This window comes from Alligator mississippiensis, chromosome 9 (assembly GCF_030867095.1).
Source record: "Alligator mississippiensis isolate rAllMis1 chromosome 9, rAllMis1, whole genome shotgun sequence".
Classification (NCBI taxonomy): domain Eukaryota; kingdom Metazoa; phylum Chordata; order Crocodylia; family Alligatoridae; genus Alligator; species Alligator mississippiensis.
In genome coordinates this window covers 71267316-71283998 of record NC_081832.1, presented here as the reverse complement: position 1 = coordinate 71283998, position 16683 = coordinate 71267316, and the positions used below count along the sequence as shown (strand labels likewise).

At 44.2% G+C, this 16683-nt stretch overlaps 1 protein-coding gene across 2 annotated transcripts in view; it reads right to left on the bottom strand.

Moving 5' to 3' along the window:
* The window catches only part of SLC25A48 (solute carrier family 25 member 48), a 36893-nt gene extending 20604 nt beyond the window's left edge, over positions 1 to 16289 (bottom strand). The window contains exons 1-5 of one of the 2 annotated variants that reach the window (XM_019478651.2): positions 16003 to 16289; positions 14388 to 14431; positions 6839 to 6910; positions 5582 to 5834; positions 3948 to 4070 (exon numbers count right to left, since the gene is read on the bottom strand). In XM_019478651.2, the coding sequence (XP_019334196.1) occupies positions 3948 to 4070; positions 5582 to 5834; positions 6839 to 6910; positions 14388 to 14431; positions 16003 to 16048 (538 nt within the window). In that variant the 5' untranslated portion in view covers positions 16049 to 16289. The remainder of the gene's footprint in view (positions 1 to 3947; positions 4071 to 5581; positions 5835 to 6838; positions 6911 to 14387; positions 14432 to 16002) is intronic. The other variant, XM_014597533.3, reaches the window with a different exon arrangement.
* Positions 16290 to 16683: the final 394 nt, after the last annotated feature.

The window sequence follows — 16683 nt, the reverse complement described above, 5'->3', positions numbered from 1 at the left end:
ATGGGAAAGGAAAGGGTCTCACATCCCCACTCATTCAGGAAGTTCTCCTTTGAGCTGCTTCCCATTAATCACATATCACCCTTATAGTGTCATAGTTGGTAGGGTTGGAAGGGACCTGAGCAGATCATCAAGTCCGACCCCCTGCCACGGGCAGGAAAGGATGCTGGGGTCAAATGACCCTGGCAGGGTGATTAGCCAGCCTCCTTTTGAAGACCCCCAGGGAAGAAGCGAGCACCACTTCCTTTGGAAGTTGGATCCAGATCCTAGCCTCCCTGACTGTGAAGGAGTGCCTCCTGATATCTAGCCTGAATCTACTGTCCATCAACTCATGGCCATTATTCCTCGTTACTCCTGGTAGTGCTTGGGGAAACAGGGACTCCCCCAGTGCCTGCTGGTCCCCCTTGACCAGCTTGTAGAAGGCCACCAGATCCGCTCTCAGCCTTCAGTTGTGGAGGCTGAACAGATTCAGGTCCCATAGCCTCCTCTCATAGGGCCTGTCTTGCTGCCCCCGATCATGCGAGTGGCCCTCCACTGGACCCTCTCGATGCTGGCCACTTCCTCCTGAAGTGCAGTGCCCAGAACTGGACGCAGTACTCTAACTGTGGCCTGACCAATGTCACATACTGGGGGAGGGTCACCTCCTTGGACCTGCTCGTGATTCATCTGTGGATGCACGACAAGGTATGGTTAGCCTTCCTGACTGCATCCCCACATTGGCAGCCATGTTCATCTTGGAGTCTATAATGACTCCAAGATCCTTTTCTGCCTCTGTGCTGACAAGAAGGAAGTTCCCCAGCTGGTAGGTCTGCTGATGGGTCTTCTTCCCTAGGTGCAGTACCCTGCGCTTAGTCAGTATTGAATCCCATCTCTTATTCTCATCCGCCCACCCCTGTAACTTGTCCAGATCCAATTACAGTCTATTCCTTTCTTCTAGCATGCCCACTTATCCCCACATCTTAGTGTCATCTGTGAATTTGAACAAGGTGCTTTTCACCCCCTCGTCCAAGTCACTGATGAAGATGTTGAACAGTGCAGGTCTGAGGACCGAGCCCTGAGGGACCCCACTGCCCACATCCCTCCAGGTCAAAAATGACCTGTCCACCACCACTCTCTGGGTGCAGCCCTCCAGCTAATTGGTGACCCATCTGACTGTGTAGGCATTGACACCACAATCTCCTAATTTTTTAACGAGAATGGGGTGAGAGTAGGTGTCGAAGGCCTTCCTAATGTCCACCACGACATCTGCATCCCAGGCTTTTGTGACCTGGTCACAGAAGGCCACCAGGTTAATCTGACAGGACCTGCCTCTAATGAACTCATGTTGTATGCTAAGGGGCAACCACTCCCCTGCTTGCCACTCGTAGATGTGCACCTGGATACTTTTCTCAAAGAGCTTCCCCAGGACCGAGGTGGGACTAATGGGCCTGTAGTTTTCTTGGTCCTCCTTCCTCCCTTTTTTGAAAATGGGGACCACACTGGCCCTTTTCCAGTCCTCCAGCACCTTGCCAGAGCACCACGAGTGCTCGTAAAGCTGTGCCAGGGGTCCCGCAATGACCTCTGCTAATTCCCTCAGCACTCTGGGGTGGAGATCATCAGGACCTGCTGATCTGAACATGTCTAGTCCCACCAGAAGTTCCCTGACTAGGTCCTCACTGACTCTGGGCCTGGCAGCGCCTCCCCTGGGTCCATGGGGGATCCCAGTGGAGGGGATGCCTCCAAACCTGCTCAAGAAGATGGAGACAAAGAAAATGTTAAAGAGGTTAGCTTTGTGAGGCAAAACAGCAGGACTGCACTGATTAACACCTGCTGAGGATCTGGCTCACTTGTCTAGGCACATCTGTTCTGAGCCATAGGGATTCCTTGGGGCTGGAACTACAACTGGCTGAAATCAGTTTGAACACCACAATGCTGCTTGAAGAGGGTTGTGATCTTTAAAGTTAAAAGGACAAAACAGCCACCAAAGGCAGTGAGCCATACTTTTCAGCCTAAAAGGAACCCAGTGCCTGAAATCACAGTCCAAATGAAACATTCGCGTGACCTGTAAGGCACGGAGTTCACCCATTGATCATTTGCCTCAGATGCCTCTGAGCACACATTCCAGGTGTGTACCCTCCTCCGTACTGAAAGATGACGAATCAAATCTCCCAAACAAACGTATGCCTGAAAACCACAATTTGCTCCATGTTGGCTTGAACAGGATAATGATCAGACTGTGCTTAAGTTTTGCATGCATCAAGAAGAGAGGCCACCTCACCCATCACCTGTATGAATTACCAATATACTCTCTCCTGACTCTTGCAGGTATAGGGTAGCTTCACTTTTATTATAAAAAGGTACCATTATTGGCATAATCCAAGACTCCAGCTTTGTGGTAAATTCATAGTTACAGTACAAATATTTTAAGAGCTACAGAAAGCAAAAGGCCCCGGTAGAATCAGCAAAGTATTTTTTTTTTAATATATTTATATTTACTCTCACACAGTTTCCAAAGCATTTGTGTTTTCTATCCTATTATTGTTATTGTTGTTAGCATTACTACATTGCAGTATTGTAATCATTAGTATTTTGGTAATGACCAAAAATCAGAGTCAAAGACCAGGATTCTATCATATGAGAGTCACAGAAGACCGAGACAGTCTCTACCCTAATGGCTTTTCTGTTACAAACCTGACACTGGCTTAGTCCTTGAAATTTGGCAGATCTGCCCACACTGCTCCAGACACACCACATCTCTCACACATCAGCAGTATTGCCAACTCTCATAATATTTGGCATTGTTCTTTGGGAATGTGGACAACGTAGCTTTCTTTTTTAAACACACACAGACACATATAAAGAAAGCTAAAAAAACCCCACACATACACACACACACACACACACACACGAAAGCTAAGTTTTTTACGTTCCCAAAGCATAAGTTCTTTCCTTCATTTATCAGATATAGATATAGAAGAAACAGCTAAGTTTTTTACATTCCTGAAGCACAGACTTTAAGAACAACGCCAAAAATCACGAGTTGGCAACACCACATCAGCCCCCTTGGACAGCATAATGGGTTGAAGGGGGACAGGGTAGATTTGCACCTTATAGACTGACCAAAGTAGATACATGTAGCACAAGCTTTCTTAGGCTGAAACTCACTTCATCAGAGGCTGTCTGACTTGCACTCTTTTCTTAAATATGGAGGAACTGTGGAGAACATGATCCCACCCATTGGGAATGTGGGGGTGCTTGGCCTCATGCTCCAAAACACCATACTTTTCCCAGCATTTAGGGCTGATTACTACATTTTTTGTAACGGAGGAGAATTTTTCATTTGGCTTTGTATCACAGGGCTGGAAGGAGTCCTCTGGTCCATCCCCCTATTTCAGCTGTGCAAACCCTTTATGGAAGTAACATTTGCCCTCACCTATTTATCTGGAATGCTCTGCCACTGGTTTTAAAGTCATTCTTTACTTGTGCTGCTTGAGTTAATGAAACAAGAAATTAAAAAAAAAAAACCCAACCAAATTCTCTCTCTCCAATATCACTTGCTTTTGATGGGGCCAGGATGGGGCTTAGGTATTCTGGTGATATCCCAACCCCCTGTGCTACCATTCGTGCCCACAGAGCCAAAGCACAAAGCTCTTTGTACCCTCCTTATAGAGTGACTTTCATTTTCATGAGAAACAAGTCTGCCCTTCCCCTCCTGGAAGCATCTCTTAAACCTATTCAGCCCCTGTGAAACGTGTGTGTCGCTAAGAAGCACTTTGTTCCTTTTTTTGAGGACACACAGTACAGTAAATGTTTTGCTCCTGCTTTCTACATGCTGTTGGAGTCCGTCCAAATCCCTGATCTAACAAAACCCACATTTCTTCTCCCCTTTCAACATCAGGCACCCTCTAAATACAGTATTAAGTTTTGAAACTAACCCATTTGTTGCTTTTCTTTCTCTGCACAACACTTACAATTGAGCTCTCCAAGCTTGCATCTCAGTTTTGTTTGGGAAAATAACCTTAGCAAGCACAATGCAGCACAGTCTGTCTTCCAAGATCTTAGAAATCCTGCCTTTCCCATGTCTCTCAGGCCATCTGGAAGCAGTGTAGAGCGGAATAGATTCTGGTCAAAGATTTTTAGCAATATGCTAAATCATCATGAATCCTTAAATCCTGTCCTGTCCAGCTCTCTGTTATTTCGTATTAGCACCTACCTTTGTATGACCTCAGCAATAACAGACTACAGAATTTAACAGAATTTTAACAGACCACAGAATTTGCTCCTTCAGAATTGGACTGCACCACACTCTGCGGAGTCACCCTTCTGACAGTCCACTCTGCCATGCAGTGGTGCATCCAGATGTGAAACACAGCTGGCCTTATATCAGAAGTGTTCCAACATAAAACTCTGCAAAGAGGCCACATGAATTGCAAATGTGCTCGGAAATCAGCTTTGGTGCAGGTGCCGCACCCAGAAATGCCTGCCTTATTTCATTGCTAAGCTAACGACGGAAGCTGAAAAAGCAAGTTTAAATGTCTGGGATCCTATTGCAACGTGTACATTGTTCTTTCAATGCACCACAGATCATGGCTGTTTGGTGACAATACAAAGGAAAGGATATATTTGTGACCTGCATCATGATGACGGCAGAGGAAGTGGTGAATCTGACTGATCTGATAACTTAAGAGAAACAATCTTAACATTGGTTAATTGTGCAAACAGCTAGGGTGTGTATCTGTACATCTCACTACTATAACCTTCATCTTCTATCCTTGACTCCATCCCTCGTTTATTATACCCACCTTTTGCATCTTGTCTTAAATTAGACAACCCTTAAAAGGTATGGACCATCCCTCAGTGTCTTTTATTCACAGCTGCCAGGAGACTGGCTGGAGTACCAGCTGGCCATTCGAGTCTCCATCCCTACTCAGGTTCTACATAAAGCCCACCAGCTCTGGCCAACAGACTATTTCATATTTCCTTTCTGAACTGCTGGTGCGTGTAGGTGCATGTGCATAAGGGCAAAGTGACTAGGCCATCCTGAAGCTAGAAGGCTTCATTCTCAGTTATAACAGACCACTTTGAAGGTGTAAAGGGAGCTTTCTGCAAAACCAGCCTTACATGTTGACAAGGGACTTTGCATGGCATGTATTTCGCTTTTGCACAACAGTAATGCACAAACCATAGGAGGCAACATTAAAACACCACCTACCCAAAGGTACGTGACCATTCATCAGCGCTATGATTCCCAGGGCCTCTAACAGTGAGAATAGGATACCTGCTGTAGCAATTGTTTTTTCACCCCAGCCTAGGAAATTGCATTGTAAGGAGTAAGCCTCTGTTTTTTTAAGTGAAATAATTCTGGGATCACAGCAGTACTGCAGCTAGGCTCGGAGCATGGCCATGGAAGCCCAAAAATGCTCCTCATGAGTTCCATGAGCTTTGGATCAGACCCTTGCACCTATCTAAGTGGCTTACCTCCCTCTTAGCCCAAGTGTCAGCGAACACAGATAATAATGAATCAGGTGTTGAATCTCAGATTAAATAAGCCTCAGTAACCCTGAAGACTGAAAGAAAGTATGAAAATAAACCCTTACCAACCTACCTTGAATAAATGGCTGTGTCTGCATCTGTAGCCTTATTTTTACCAGGTCCACAGGACAGCCAATTCCTACTGAAACAAATCCTGCTACCATGCTAGCAACAACCAAGTCTGAGACTGTTGAGGCATGGTTGGAATCTCCATAGCGATGCTGGCAAATAAATCTCTGAGTATTGCTGAAGACACCAAATACCACAGAGCTGTAGACAGCAATGCTGGCCAATGGGAAAGACATTCCTTTAAAAAACCCAGCGACCTAACGGTAGGATAAAGCAAGAGTTAAAGAGGGACTCATCGGTCTGACTGCTTTTATTATTTGGGTCACATTTTTCTAGTAAAACCTTAAAATTCCACCGCCCCTGTTCTGCTCGAGTTTGCAAATCTGCATTTCTGTTCTTTCCCTCAGGAATTATAAATTGCTTGTGCAATGCAAGATATCGATCACAGATTATTTCTCTTATCAGTGTTTTAACCTAACATGCTCTTTGATCCTGTCCCAGGGCTAAATGAGATATGACATGCAATGCTTCAGCTAAAAGCTCCCAACCATTCTTTACCATCCTCTCAAAAAAAAAATAAATTAGTAAAAATAAAGCCAAGAAGATTTGTTCCAACAAGCTCTGTTTGGACACGAGGCCAAAAATCTGAAAAGCAGATGTTTCTTGGAGCTAAGCGCTTACTCGTTACAGTTGAAGGAAACATGGAAATGATTTTGGGACAGTGAGAAAATGCTTCTAGTGTTTTCAAGCATTATGCAGAAAAAGGGGAATATTTTAAAACTGTGGATGCCTAGAAAAAGTGTACTTTAGGAGCCAAATTCTCTCCTGGCATTACTCAGCTGAAGCCAGTGAAATGACTCCATTAGAGAAGAAGAGTACCTATAGAGATCTCATAAAGAGGTACTGCTGACTTGAACGTGGCAGACCAGGGAGGCTGAGCCAATGCTTGAGAACATGTTTATGAAGAGCGACACGCTGACTTTGCTTTACGCTGAAGCAGATGGTGGTATATTATCAGGTCAGCATGGCTAGCATACTGTATAAGCCACACACTGACCGGGCCAAAATTCTCGCTTCTGGAAACAAGTCTGCACCTCACTGCTCAAGGTTAGCGGGGACACAGGAAGAGCCACAGATGCCTGTGGTCCCTATTTCTTATAACCAGGGCTTTGCATGCGATTCTGTCAGCTGCAAGATTTTTGCACTTGACTTCTAATCCCTTCTCCATTTTCTCCTGCTTGAGACAAAATAAGGTACTTACAGTTTCATTTCTGTACACGGTGAAGACACAGTTGAGTGTATTCCTATAGCCTTGTCCAGCTTGCAACCGGGTCTGCAAAATGCATATATGAAATGTAACTGAAGTAACACATCTCCAGTTCCTTTCCAACTACGCACACTAGGTACACTTTGATTTGACAGTGAATTGGTTTCCCATTCCTAGAACAAACAGGGCCACAACGCTGAAGTGAACATATCAAGAGGCACAACTTGTATGTTGCCAAAGGCCCATCTAAATAGACCCTCACATGTCTGGAGTTCTTTGCTGCATCTGGAACCCATGACTGGCCAGTTAGTGTCAAATTATAAAAGACAAAATGTCCTAACCCTCCACAGATTCATTAACATACATTAGTATGCAAAAGATGAGCATCTGCAATGGAGAGCATAAACTACCTTTTAATAGGAGTGTGGTGAGTTTTCTGTCATTTGAAGTCTTTAAAGTAATGTTGAATATCTTTTTAAAAGATGTATCCTAGCTCAGCTACAAGGTGTAGCTTTGACACAGAGCTTGTTGATTAAAAGTTCATGGCCTGGGTTATACGGAAGGTCATACTAGATGGTCCTAATACTCTCTTCTGGCAATGATTTCTCTAAATCTACTAGTTATCATACTTTGGAGAACGTTGTGCATTGTTCATTCACTTAGCACACATTCTCTTTTAAAATTTAAGAAAGCCACACGTTTAACGCAGGTAAAATTTGGCTATTCATCTTAAATCCAAGAAAATAGTATTATGCAACAGACTATAATGAGTCAGGCTTCTGGAGTTCGCACACATAGGACAGTATTTTTGTCTGATGAGCATTGTACTTCAGCCTTCATGCTTGATCTGGAGAACAAAATGCACAGCCCCTAGCCAGGGAATTGTGGCTACTCAGTCCAGATGTCACAGCTTGGCCCATCTTCAAGCAAACTTCATTAGTGATGGACATGATGCAGAGCCCAAGAGTCCTTGACACACGCCTTGCCTACCCATCCCATCATCACAGAGCAGAACTATGACAGTTTTACTGTGCTGGGTGCCTTCTGTGGCCCTTATCATGCTAGGTGAATTTCAGTCTTGGTGTGCAAACAGAGGGAGCCAAAACAATCATTCCAAACCCCAGAAATACCTTGCATCTAATGAAAAAAAAATGTGTTTTTCATATCATCCAGAATAAAGATTTCTTTCTGAGCATAAATTTTTATATGCTTTCCAAAAATACATACAGCAGTCATAAAAAAAAATGGAAAATGGCATGTACCATGACAAGCCCTGTATTGTATAGCTGAGTTTTCACTTTTCATATACATGTGCACATACCCATAGATCATCAGCCATTAGTTTACATCTTTTAATTTAAAAAAAAAAAAAATCCCTGAAAAGTATTCTTAGCTTAGAGGCTTGCTTCAGAGGAAATTCAAAATGCTTTATCATCTAATAGTAAATCATCTAAAAGTTGTTCCATTTTCCCTTTCACTTTGTGGTTGCACTGAATAATAGCCTGAGTGAACATGAATTATTTCCATCCATCCATTAATCATAGATGGAACTTCCCCCTTGCCTTGGGCCTCTCTGCATAGTACTTTGCAGCTTACCATCCTTTTCCTTATATGTAATCCCCTTCCTTGGGGAAAAACAAACTTGGGAACAGCCAGAGTTAAATTACTCCCAGGAGAGTTTCTCTTGGGAGAGTGAACACCTGTATATATTCTCATCTGAGAGAAGCCCACCATAGTCCTCCAGCATCCCAGGGTGCTTTCCTCCCACACTTCCCTCCCACAGCTGAGCAGGGAACAGAACACACCACCTTCACAATTTCCACATTGCCTGTGTCTTCCTGCAGCATAATCTGAGTCAGCCAATCAAGACTGCCCTGTGCACTGCTGCCATTTGTCTCCAGACAGATTGAGGGAGTCTGTAGAGCACACTGAGATTGTGTAAGCAGGGGGACCCTGTACACAGAGTCAGCATTGCAAGCTTTCTGCTCTTCAGGGGCTCAGCATTCAAGTGTCTATTCAGACATCTTTGGGTAAACTTTTCTACCAGGAGAACAAACCCAGATTATTTGAATGTCTGCATGCAGCCCCAGCCACCGCAACCAGCTCCTACTCAAAATCTCTCTTCATACCCGATTGCTCAGAAACCTACCTGCACAACAGTATAGCCTGTTGCTCCAAGAGTGCATCTTATTTCCCTTGCTCTAAATCCTCACTGAAGAGGCATGAGCCTTCATTTTTAGAATACACTGGGCATGTCTACATGAGATGCTAAATGTGCAATAGTGGAATAATATTGCACAGTAGCATGTCACAGCACCAACAGTGCTAATACACTAATGTGCAGTATTATTAGGCAACTGCACAGTAGTGTCACTTAGAAGTCATTTGCCAGCACGCTTGCACTGTAACTCTGGTTACTGAATATTTATTTAGTACTTGTTTATACTAAATCAAGTATAACACTCCCAGAGCAGGGTGTGTTCTGTTCCCTGTTCAGCTGGGGGAAGGAAATTTTGGGAGGAAAGCACCCTGGGATGCTGGAGGATTATACAAGTACTAAATAACTGAGCAGTAACCGCTGCACAGTAGTGTCTTGTGTAGATGCACCCACTATGCAGTTATGAAGGCTATTTAACAGGGAAAGGGAGTCGCATTGGGGGAGTATACTAAGCAGGCGTGAGGCAGACATGTAGAAGAGATTACATTTTGAAAACAATATATGAGCTCCTGCAGGAATCTCCCCCTGGTGAACTTCAGCCAGAAAGTTACAGGAAACTACTCTCAAATGTTGCAGGTGAGGTTTGCCTATACAGCTGAGCAGTGTGTCAAGTGTTGATGCCTAGAAGTATAGGGCACTACAACACTTAACTCTCTGCAAAAGAGGAGGAGATCAGGAAAGAACAAGCTAGAATGAAAACATAGTAATAATCAAAGACTGAACTATGTCTGAGCTCTTTTAAACACCTGAGATGATGGGCAGATGCCTGTTGGTTAGATACAACTTATGGTAGATCTGGTTTTCAGAATGTCAGGCACAGAGTTTTAGTTGTGGGGGGGGGTGTAAGTAAAACTGCACGTCTGATTTGTGCATGCAAATTCTCACACGGTGCCATTAGGTATCTGCATACAGAAAGTGAGGTAAGGGTGGAAGATGTGCATATGCAATGAGCTTACATTCACTTTGAATCCTTTCACCGACCAAAATGCATCCCTTCTTCTTCGGTTTGCTTTCTTTTCTTTCAAATGATAACCAGGTTCCACAAGGTTAAAAGTTAATGCATTTCTTAGCAGAGACTAACTGATGTGTCAGCTATTCAGCTGCTCATCCCCATGAATTATCTTTAACCAAACTGTTCTATCATTCACTAATGTTCAGGACTAATTCCTCTGCTACTAAAGTCAATGGATTTACCCTAGTAGAGAATCTGGTTCTGAACACACAATGATTCTCTTCTGAAAAACTCATTCCTTCATGTTATGTTTTAAATTATGGTGCAAAAGGGATTTCAGCATATGGTAAACCCTGGTCAGTGGTGGCATGTCTTGAGTTTCTCTCTTCCCTGCATCACCCAGCATTTTAATACTGCATCTGCCATTCTTACATCAGTGTTACTCAACAGCAGACACTCAGCAGTACAAGAGGTCTGATGAAAAAAGTAGAACTGTAAACCTCCAGAAGAGTAATGAGATTTTGGGAAACAAGGAGGGATAAACATGTTTAGCAGTGCATCTTCTTACAGTCAGACTGCTCTAACCAGTTCTCAGGTCTGGATGTGCAAAGCTTGCATAAAGATCCCAACCTTGCCCCCATTCATGCTGAGCCACACTTGAGGATTTGTATACTAAAACATAGAAGTATTTTTAGGCACTTTTAGAGCAATACATAATTTTCTTATGACACATGAATGCCAAGAATCTTATGTCCCTGGGAAGGCATGTTGTCTGCATGGTGAGAGTGTGAGAAGTGGCTTGGGCTACAAGAGAAACAAGAATTCAACTTACCAGTTCCACACAACTGCCCCCAAACTGCATCTGTGGAATGTACTACTAGTGTCACTGTGCCCTTTTGGCTTATTTATACACAAATCTAATGATCCCCACGGCTGCCAAAACCCCGTGTACACGTGGAATTTAGCACTCACATTACTGGACTTTCTTCATACTCTTCTTGGTTATTTATAAACCCTCTCATAAGAAGCAGACTGGTTAATTAAACCCTTCCTCTCCCACTCATAAGCAGCAGTATTGTGGTTGCTCTTGCATGTGAATGCATCGTTAAGTGATTCACAGTCAGCAGTGGGGGTCAATGCACTAGAGTGGGAGTGGAAAGTCTGGGTTTGGCCCCAAGTTCTGCCACTGGCCTGCTAGGTAAAGTCACTTCCCCTCTTGCTGCCTCAGGCTTCCCACCTGTAAAATGGTCCCCCAACAGAGTGAACCACCCCAGAGCAGCAGCCACAGAGGCTAAACTCTGGCCTGAGACAAGCCTTAGTGGAATCCAGAATTATCCTGAAGTCATGTTTTGGAAAAAGCTGAATCTAGTGGCTTCTTGGGATGGAAAGCAGGCTAAAAGTGAGGACGCACCTAGTGTCATGCAAAAAGAGCAGAGCAGAAAAAGTCAGCAGTGCTCAAACAGGAGTGAGAGGAAATACCACAGCAAAATTATCAGGGAGGCTTTTCTGACAAAATGGTCCTTTTTATTGCTTGTAGGGACCTGCAAATCTAAATTTAGACAGTTTCTCCAGTCCTAAGGAGATAATTCATGTAAACTCCTCCTCCCAGCATGTACAAGCCTGAACATAGAAGAATGTGAAGCAGTTGTTTATGCATAAAGAAAGCAAAGGGGCTGAAAGGGGATAATCCTTCCCTGACGTGATGGTAGGAGCAGCTATCGAGCTTGTTCCCAGAGACTCCTTTCATGAACAGAATTGGCTTTTGTCCTGGAGAACAGCCAAGCCTTGGGTTTACAGGCAAAAACTGAGACTAGCAATGGTGCCTACAAATGGCACAGAGAAAGTCCTGACATTGAAAGGGTGAAGTCAAGGTCTCGAGTGAAAGGGGCCTTGACAGTCTTGCTTATGGTTATGGACGTATAAAGGGAAAGATCTTGCTGGGGTGTTAGGTGATGGGGACGGGAAAGGAACCAATAGACAAAAAGGTTTGTTTGCTTGGGTGAGAGCAGAACTGCTGTGTTGGCAATTTAATTCACATTCAGCAGTGCTTCTTACCTCCCCAATTAGAGGAAAAAAGCTTTGTTCCTTATTCCACTGGACATCACGCTCATGGGCAAACACTGCAGAGATGTCTGCTTCCAAGCTTGCTAGTGGTTCAATTCTCTCCCCCTCCAACCCCATTTGGAAAGGTAACAAAGCTGCTTGCTTGGTATTCCCAAGCAACATCCCAAAGCCAATGTAATAGAGGTGCCAGCTTGACCCTTGTCTTTATGCGCCTTGAAAGATGTGCTACTTGTTACTTGGCAGTTCCTGTGCAACTGGAACGCCAGTGTTCCCACCAACACCCACAGCGATGACAGCAGGGCCATCCCATTGCAGATTTAAAGGTACAAACTCCTCAGAGTGCAAGGGCGCAGTATTTGCCAGTAGACAACCTGGCATGCACACAAAGCCTGCGCTCCGCTCCAAGCGTCGAATGCTGATTCCTACTGCAGCCACGAGGGAAAAAAGTGTTGGTAATAAGCACTGCACTCCCTTGCTGTCAAAGAACTCCAGGTAACAATGTCCTTTAGACAATGGCCAACAAATGTGACCTGTCCTCCGGAGCAAAAGTATGTGGGCTGTTAGCTGGGAGTTTGAAAGTCCCGTGCTTTTAAAGGCAATTTGATAACCCACCCGCTAAAGTAGCTTTAAACATAGAGGTAAGGAAACAAAGCCATATGTTGCTGTGAGCCCTCCTAAACTGCTTCTGCCTATCCATAGAGGCTGGACACTTCCACAATCCCTCCACCAAAGTGCTGAGATCACTGTTAGCTTCCCTTAAAAGGAGTGGTCATGATCTTATTTCTCACATGAATCAGAAGAGCTTGTCAGGAAGGCATAGGTTCATGCTGTCTCATGAGAGACCCTCCAGAGCCAGCATGCCTCCCAGACTCCAGTGCTTCTTGGGCTATAGAAATGGCTGCGTCTCTGGCATCCCCTGATCCATGCTCTTGCCACAACTCTCCCTTGCCCTTCTACAAGGCCTCTGTGTACCTATAAACACAGCCACCACAGGAACATTTGATGCAAGAGGTTCAGAACTTACATAGCCTGACCTCATACATTGCAAAACCAAGCTTCTTCTATAAGCTTTTGGGGCCCTGCGCTCAAACGTCATGACCTCCAACCAGGGGCCAGATGCAGGGTTTGAATCCTGGGATTTAAGATCAAGTCCTATTCCTTTTGCACTGAATGAGGAACTCTATTATCTATCAAAAATGGCTATCTATCCTCCAGATCACTGTCAACCCTCAAAACAATCCTGTTCTGGATGGTTCTCCTAAACTACCATGCACCCTGTATCATCAGACCTTGAACCAGGAGTGAGAAAGGAGGCCCAGTATGATCTGCAAATCACAGGCTGGACACCATGATCCTTTGGGCCCACAATAGCAGTAGTTGGCCATATATACAAGGGACATGACATTTAGAAAGATGGGAATAGTATGTTTCTCTTTCTATCTTCACCAACTACAGCAGGGATGACCAATCTGTGGCACGGGCAGTTTCCATGCATGGCACAGGGCAGACCTGGGACAGGACAAGCAGCACAGCAAGAGAGGAGCAGAAAACAGTAAAGCAGATCAGAAAGGAGAAGGGGATCCAAGGCATTTGGAGAGAGTGTGAGACTAAAGTGTGGCACACCTGCTCAAAAGGTTGGCCTCCAGTGGACTAGTGTAAAGCACTAGCATTTCTTAGGAGTGGTGTTCCAGGCATGCTGCCTTGCTCATACTCAAGTTTCGTGACCTGTTTGCTAGAGCAGGCTGCCTAACAACCTACCTGGAAGTCCTAATGCTGCAGAGAATATTAGATTTTTGGCCAGGGAAGTAACAGGAATTGCACCTGTTCACATGTATTTTTTGTACTTTGCCCTTGCAGGACTTCAGAAAAACGTTTTAAAAAACATCCCTTTAGCAAAGGCAAATATAAAACCTTCTCTTGCCCTTTGAAATACTGACAGACACTGTCAGTGCACTGAACCCTGTGCAACTTTCACTTTCAAACCCCACCAGGATTCATCCCTTAGTCTCATTTTAAGGTCTCCCAGTAGTCTCTCCATTTTCAAATCAGAGCTGAGAAACAAGAAGAAAAAACACAATGAGCAGTGACTAAGGGCTGGACTCCAAAACATACTTACCCACCTCACGCCTATGCACACGGCTAATTTATTCTTGAAATCTAAGATAAGTGAAATGGGTGCCTAACCTCCCTTCTGAATTTGGGGTTACAGGTGGATGAATTGCCATCATGGACTAAACTTTTTCCCTGTTCTGCCCCTCTGCAAGAGGTGAGTTTTACGCTTTATCTGTTAAAGTATAGTCCAATTTTACCTTTACTGTGTCCAGAGGATGCCCCACGATTACACTTGCAGCACCTGGGGATTACAATGAAGTAATTAGACAAGACACAGGTGAGTGAGGTAACTCAAAGACGCCATTGATCCAATGGAAGTCCAGTCTGTGCTCCATTGCAGGTCTCGAACTCATGGCCATTCTGATGTAGCTGGTGACCAGCGGGACCGTGCACCATGAAGTAGCTAGGGAGTAGAGATGCAATGAGACTGTTCATTCTTTGTATCAGCTCTGCCAAGCATGGCCCAGAGAGGGCTCGGCAGTGAGACCAAAGCCAGGGAATAGCCAGTTGGCATGAAGGGAAGTGTTTCTGTCTTGCAAATAGTATTCTGGGCCAGGGGCTTGAAGAGCATCTATGAGAGACCTGTGGAGGCTGTTCCGATTGCAAGTTGGAAGATGGTTTTTGCACCCTCAAATCCTGATCCAGTTCCCTGCATAAAACTTATTGCAGCTTTACCAGGGTTTGAGTCTGAGAATTTCTGCCTCCTCCCATGCCACTAGCATGAGCATAGGCATCTCTTTTGATAATCAGAGGATCACAACTTTACTCAGACATGGCAGTCAACTCTCATGCCAATTTGCCAAATATTCCAATTTCTCCACAATGGATCATTAACCTGGTCTTAGCTACATGGACTAGAACCAGCAAACTCAGACCTCCCTGGGAGTTTCAATTAACTCGTGTGCTTGGTATGGGTATCCCAAACCTGGACAGAAGCACTTTTCTGGAAAGGCAGGGAGCAATTCTCCAATCGCTGGCCAGAATTTCTCTCTCTAGCTAGTTGTCGTGTCCATGTGCCTGATGCCTTCCATCCTAGAAGTGGCTACATTTAGCAATGCCTTTTTTCTATAGTTAAGCACTTTGGAATACTTCTGGAAGCTGAATGAAACTTGATAAACGTAAGACATAATTATCATCATCTTCACAAGACCTTCTTCCTGCATTTTCTTCTGGACTTGGAATCGACTTTAGGGGAATCGATATTTTCTGCAAACAGCCTGATCAGTAATTCTAACCTGCTAAAATCGCTCCCTGACAAATATTCTATTTCTCTATCAAAATCCTCCAGTCAGAAGCACATATTGCCTTTGATAAAAGGGTGTGGATTAATGGAGCCATTTGATTGGCTGATGAAAGTTCCCAGCTGTTTCTCTCTCAAGTTGCCTGCACATGGTTCTCAACTCAATAGCCAGCAGGCTAGCAGTACATGTTGGGGTAGAGTAGCATTTTACATATTACCCAGCTAGAGACATCCAGCTAGAGACATCATGACATTGATTCAGGAATGTGCGATATACACGACACCAGGAACTCGCGTGTCTAGCTACATGTCGGTTGTCTCTGAAGAAACGGATCTAACAATGTGGTGCTGCTATTGCTGCTTGCATTTAAGATACCCCTTTTGCACAAATGGGATAAGCTACCTATGCAGACAAGCACAATCATTACTAAATGCACATGAACGGATTACGTCCATCAGCATTGTACAGCCACGAGTCCTCTATGCGATTTGTTTAAATTGTCCCATGCCCTCACCACTTTGCATATCCTTCAGTCCCCACTGTTCCAACATATGCCCCAAGTGTTACTTACCTCCTACCCAACCAGCTACAAAATCTTCTAATTGGAAATTGCCCATGGTTTCAAACAACTCCTAGTCAAATCTTTTCCTGCAAGTTTGCAGCACACATTCAATTGCTGCTGCCTGAGCTACTGAGGTCAGCAGGAACGTGCCTCTGTGGCTCTCTGAGATGATATCCAAGACCACAGGATCCCAAGTGCTTGTAGTAACAGTTTGTTTCGTTTGCAAGTTTCAGCAGTCCTAAACCTGAAATCGACCCGGACTCTAAACTCTCCCACTGTCTGTCTCCAAGTGCCTCCAAAGCCCACTGTGACATCATTCTCCCAAACCTTAAAGGCACAGTACAACCAGAGCACAAGAATACACTGCTTCCCTTTGAAGGGCAGGAGAGGAAAGTTACTAAATCATCACATGTTTATTCCAGGTTAACTGACCTTCTATTCTGAAAGTCCCTTACAAAAGAAACATCAAGCAAAGGGAAACTATACGACTGTAATAATGATAACTGATGATAATTACCTTTGAAGGGGGTGGGCTATTTTGGTACTTCTAATAGAATTTTTTTGTAATGAATTATTATTAAATTTCAGATAAGGGATAAATCTAGTATTCAAAAAAAAGTGTTCAGAATCTGTTCTTAAAGAATTAAATGAGACTGCCTGGGGCCAATATCTAATCTGATGTAAATTGGA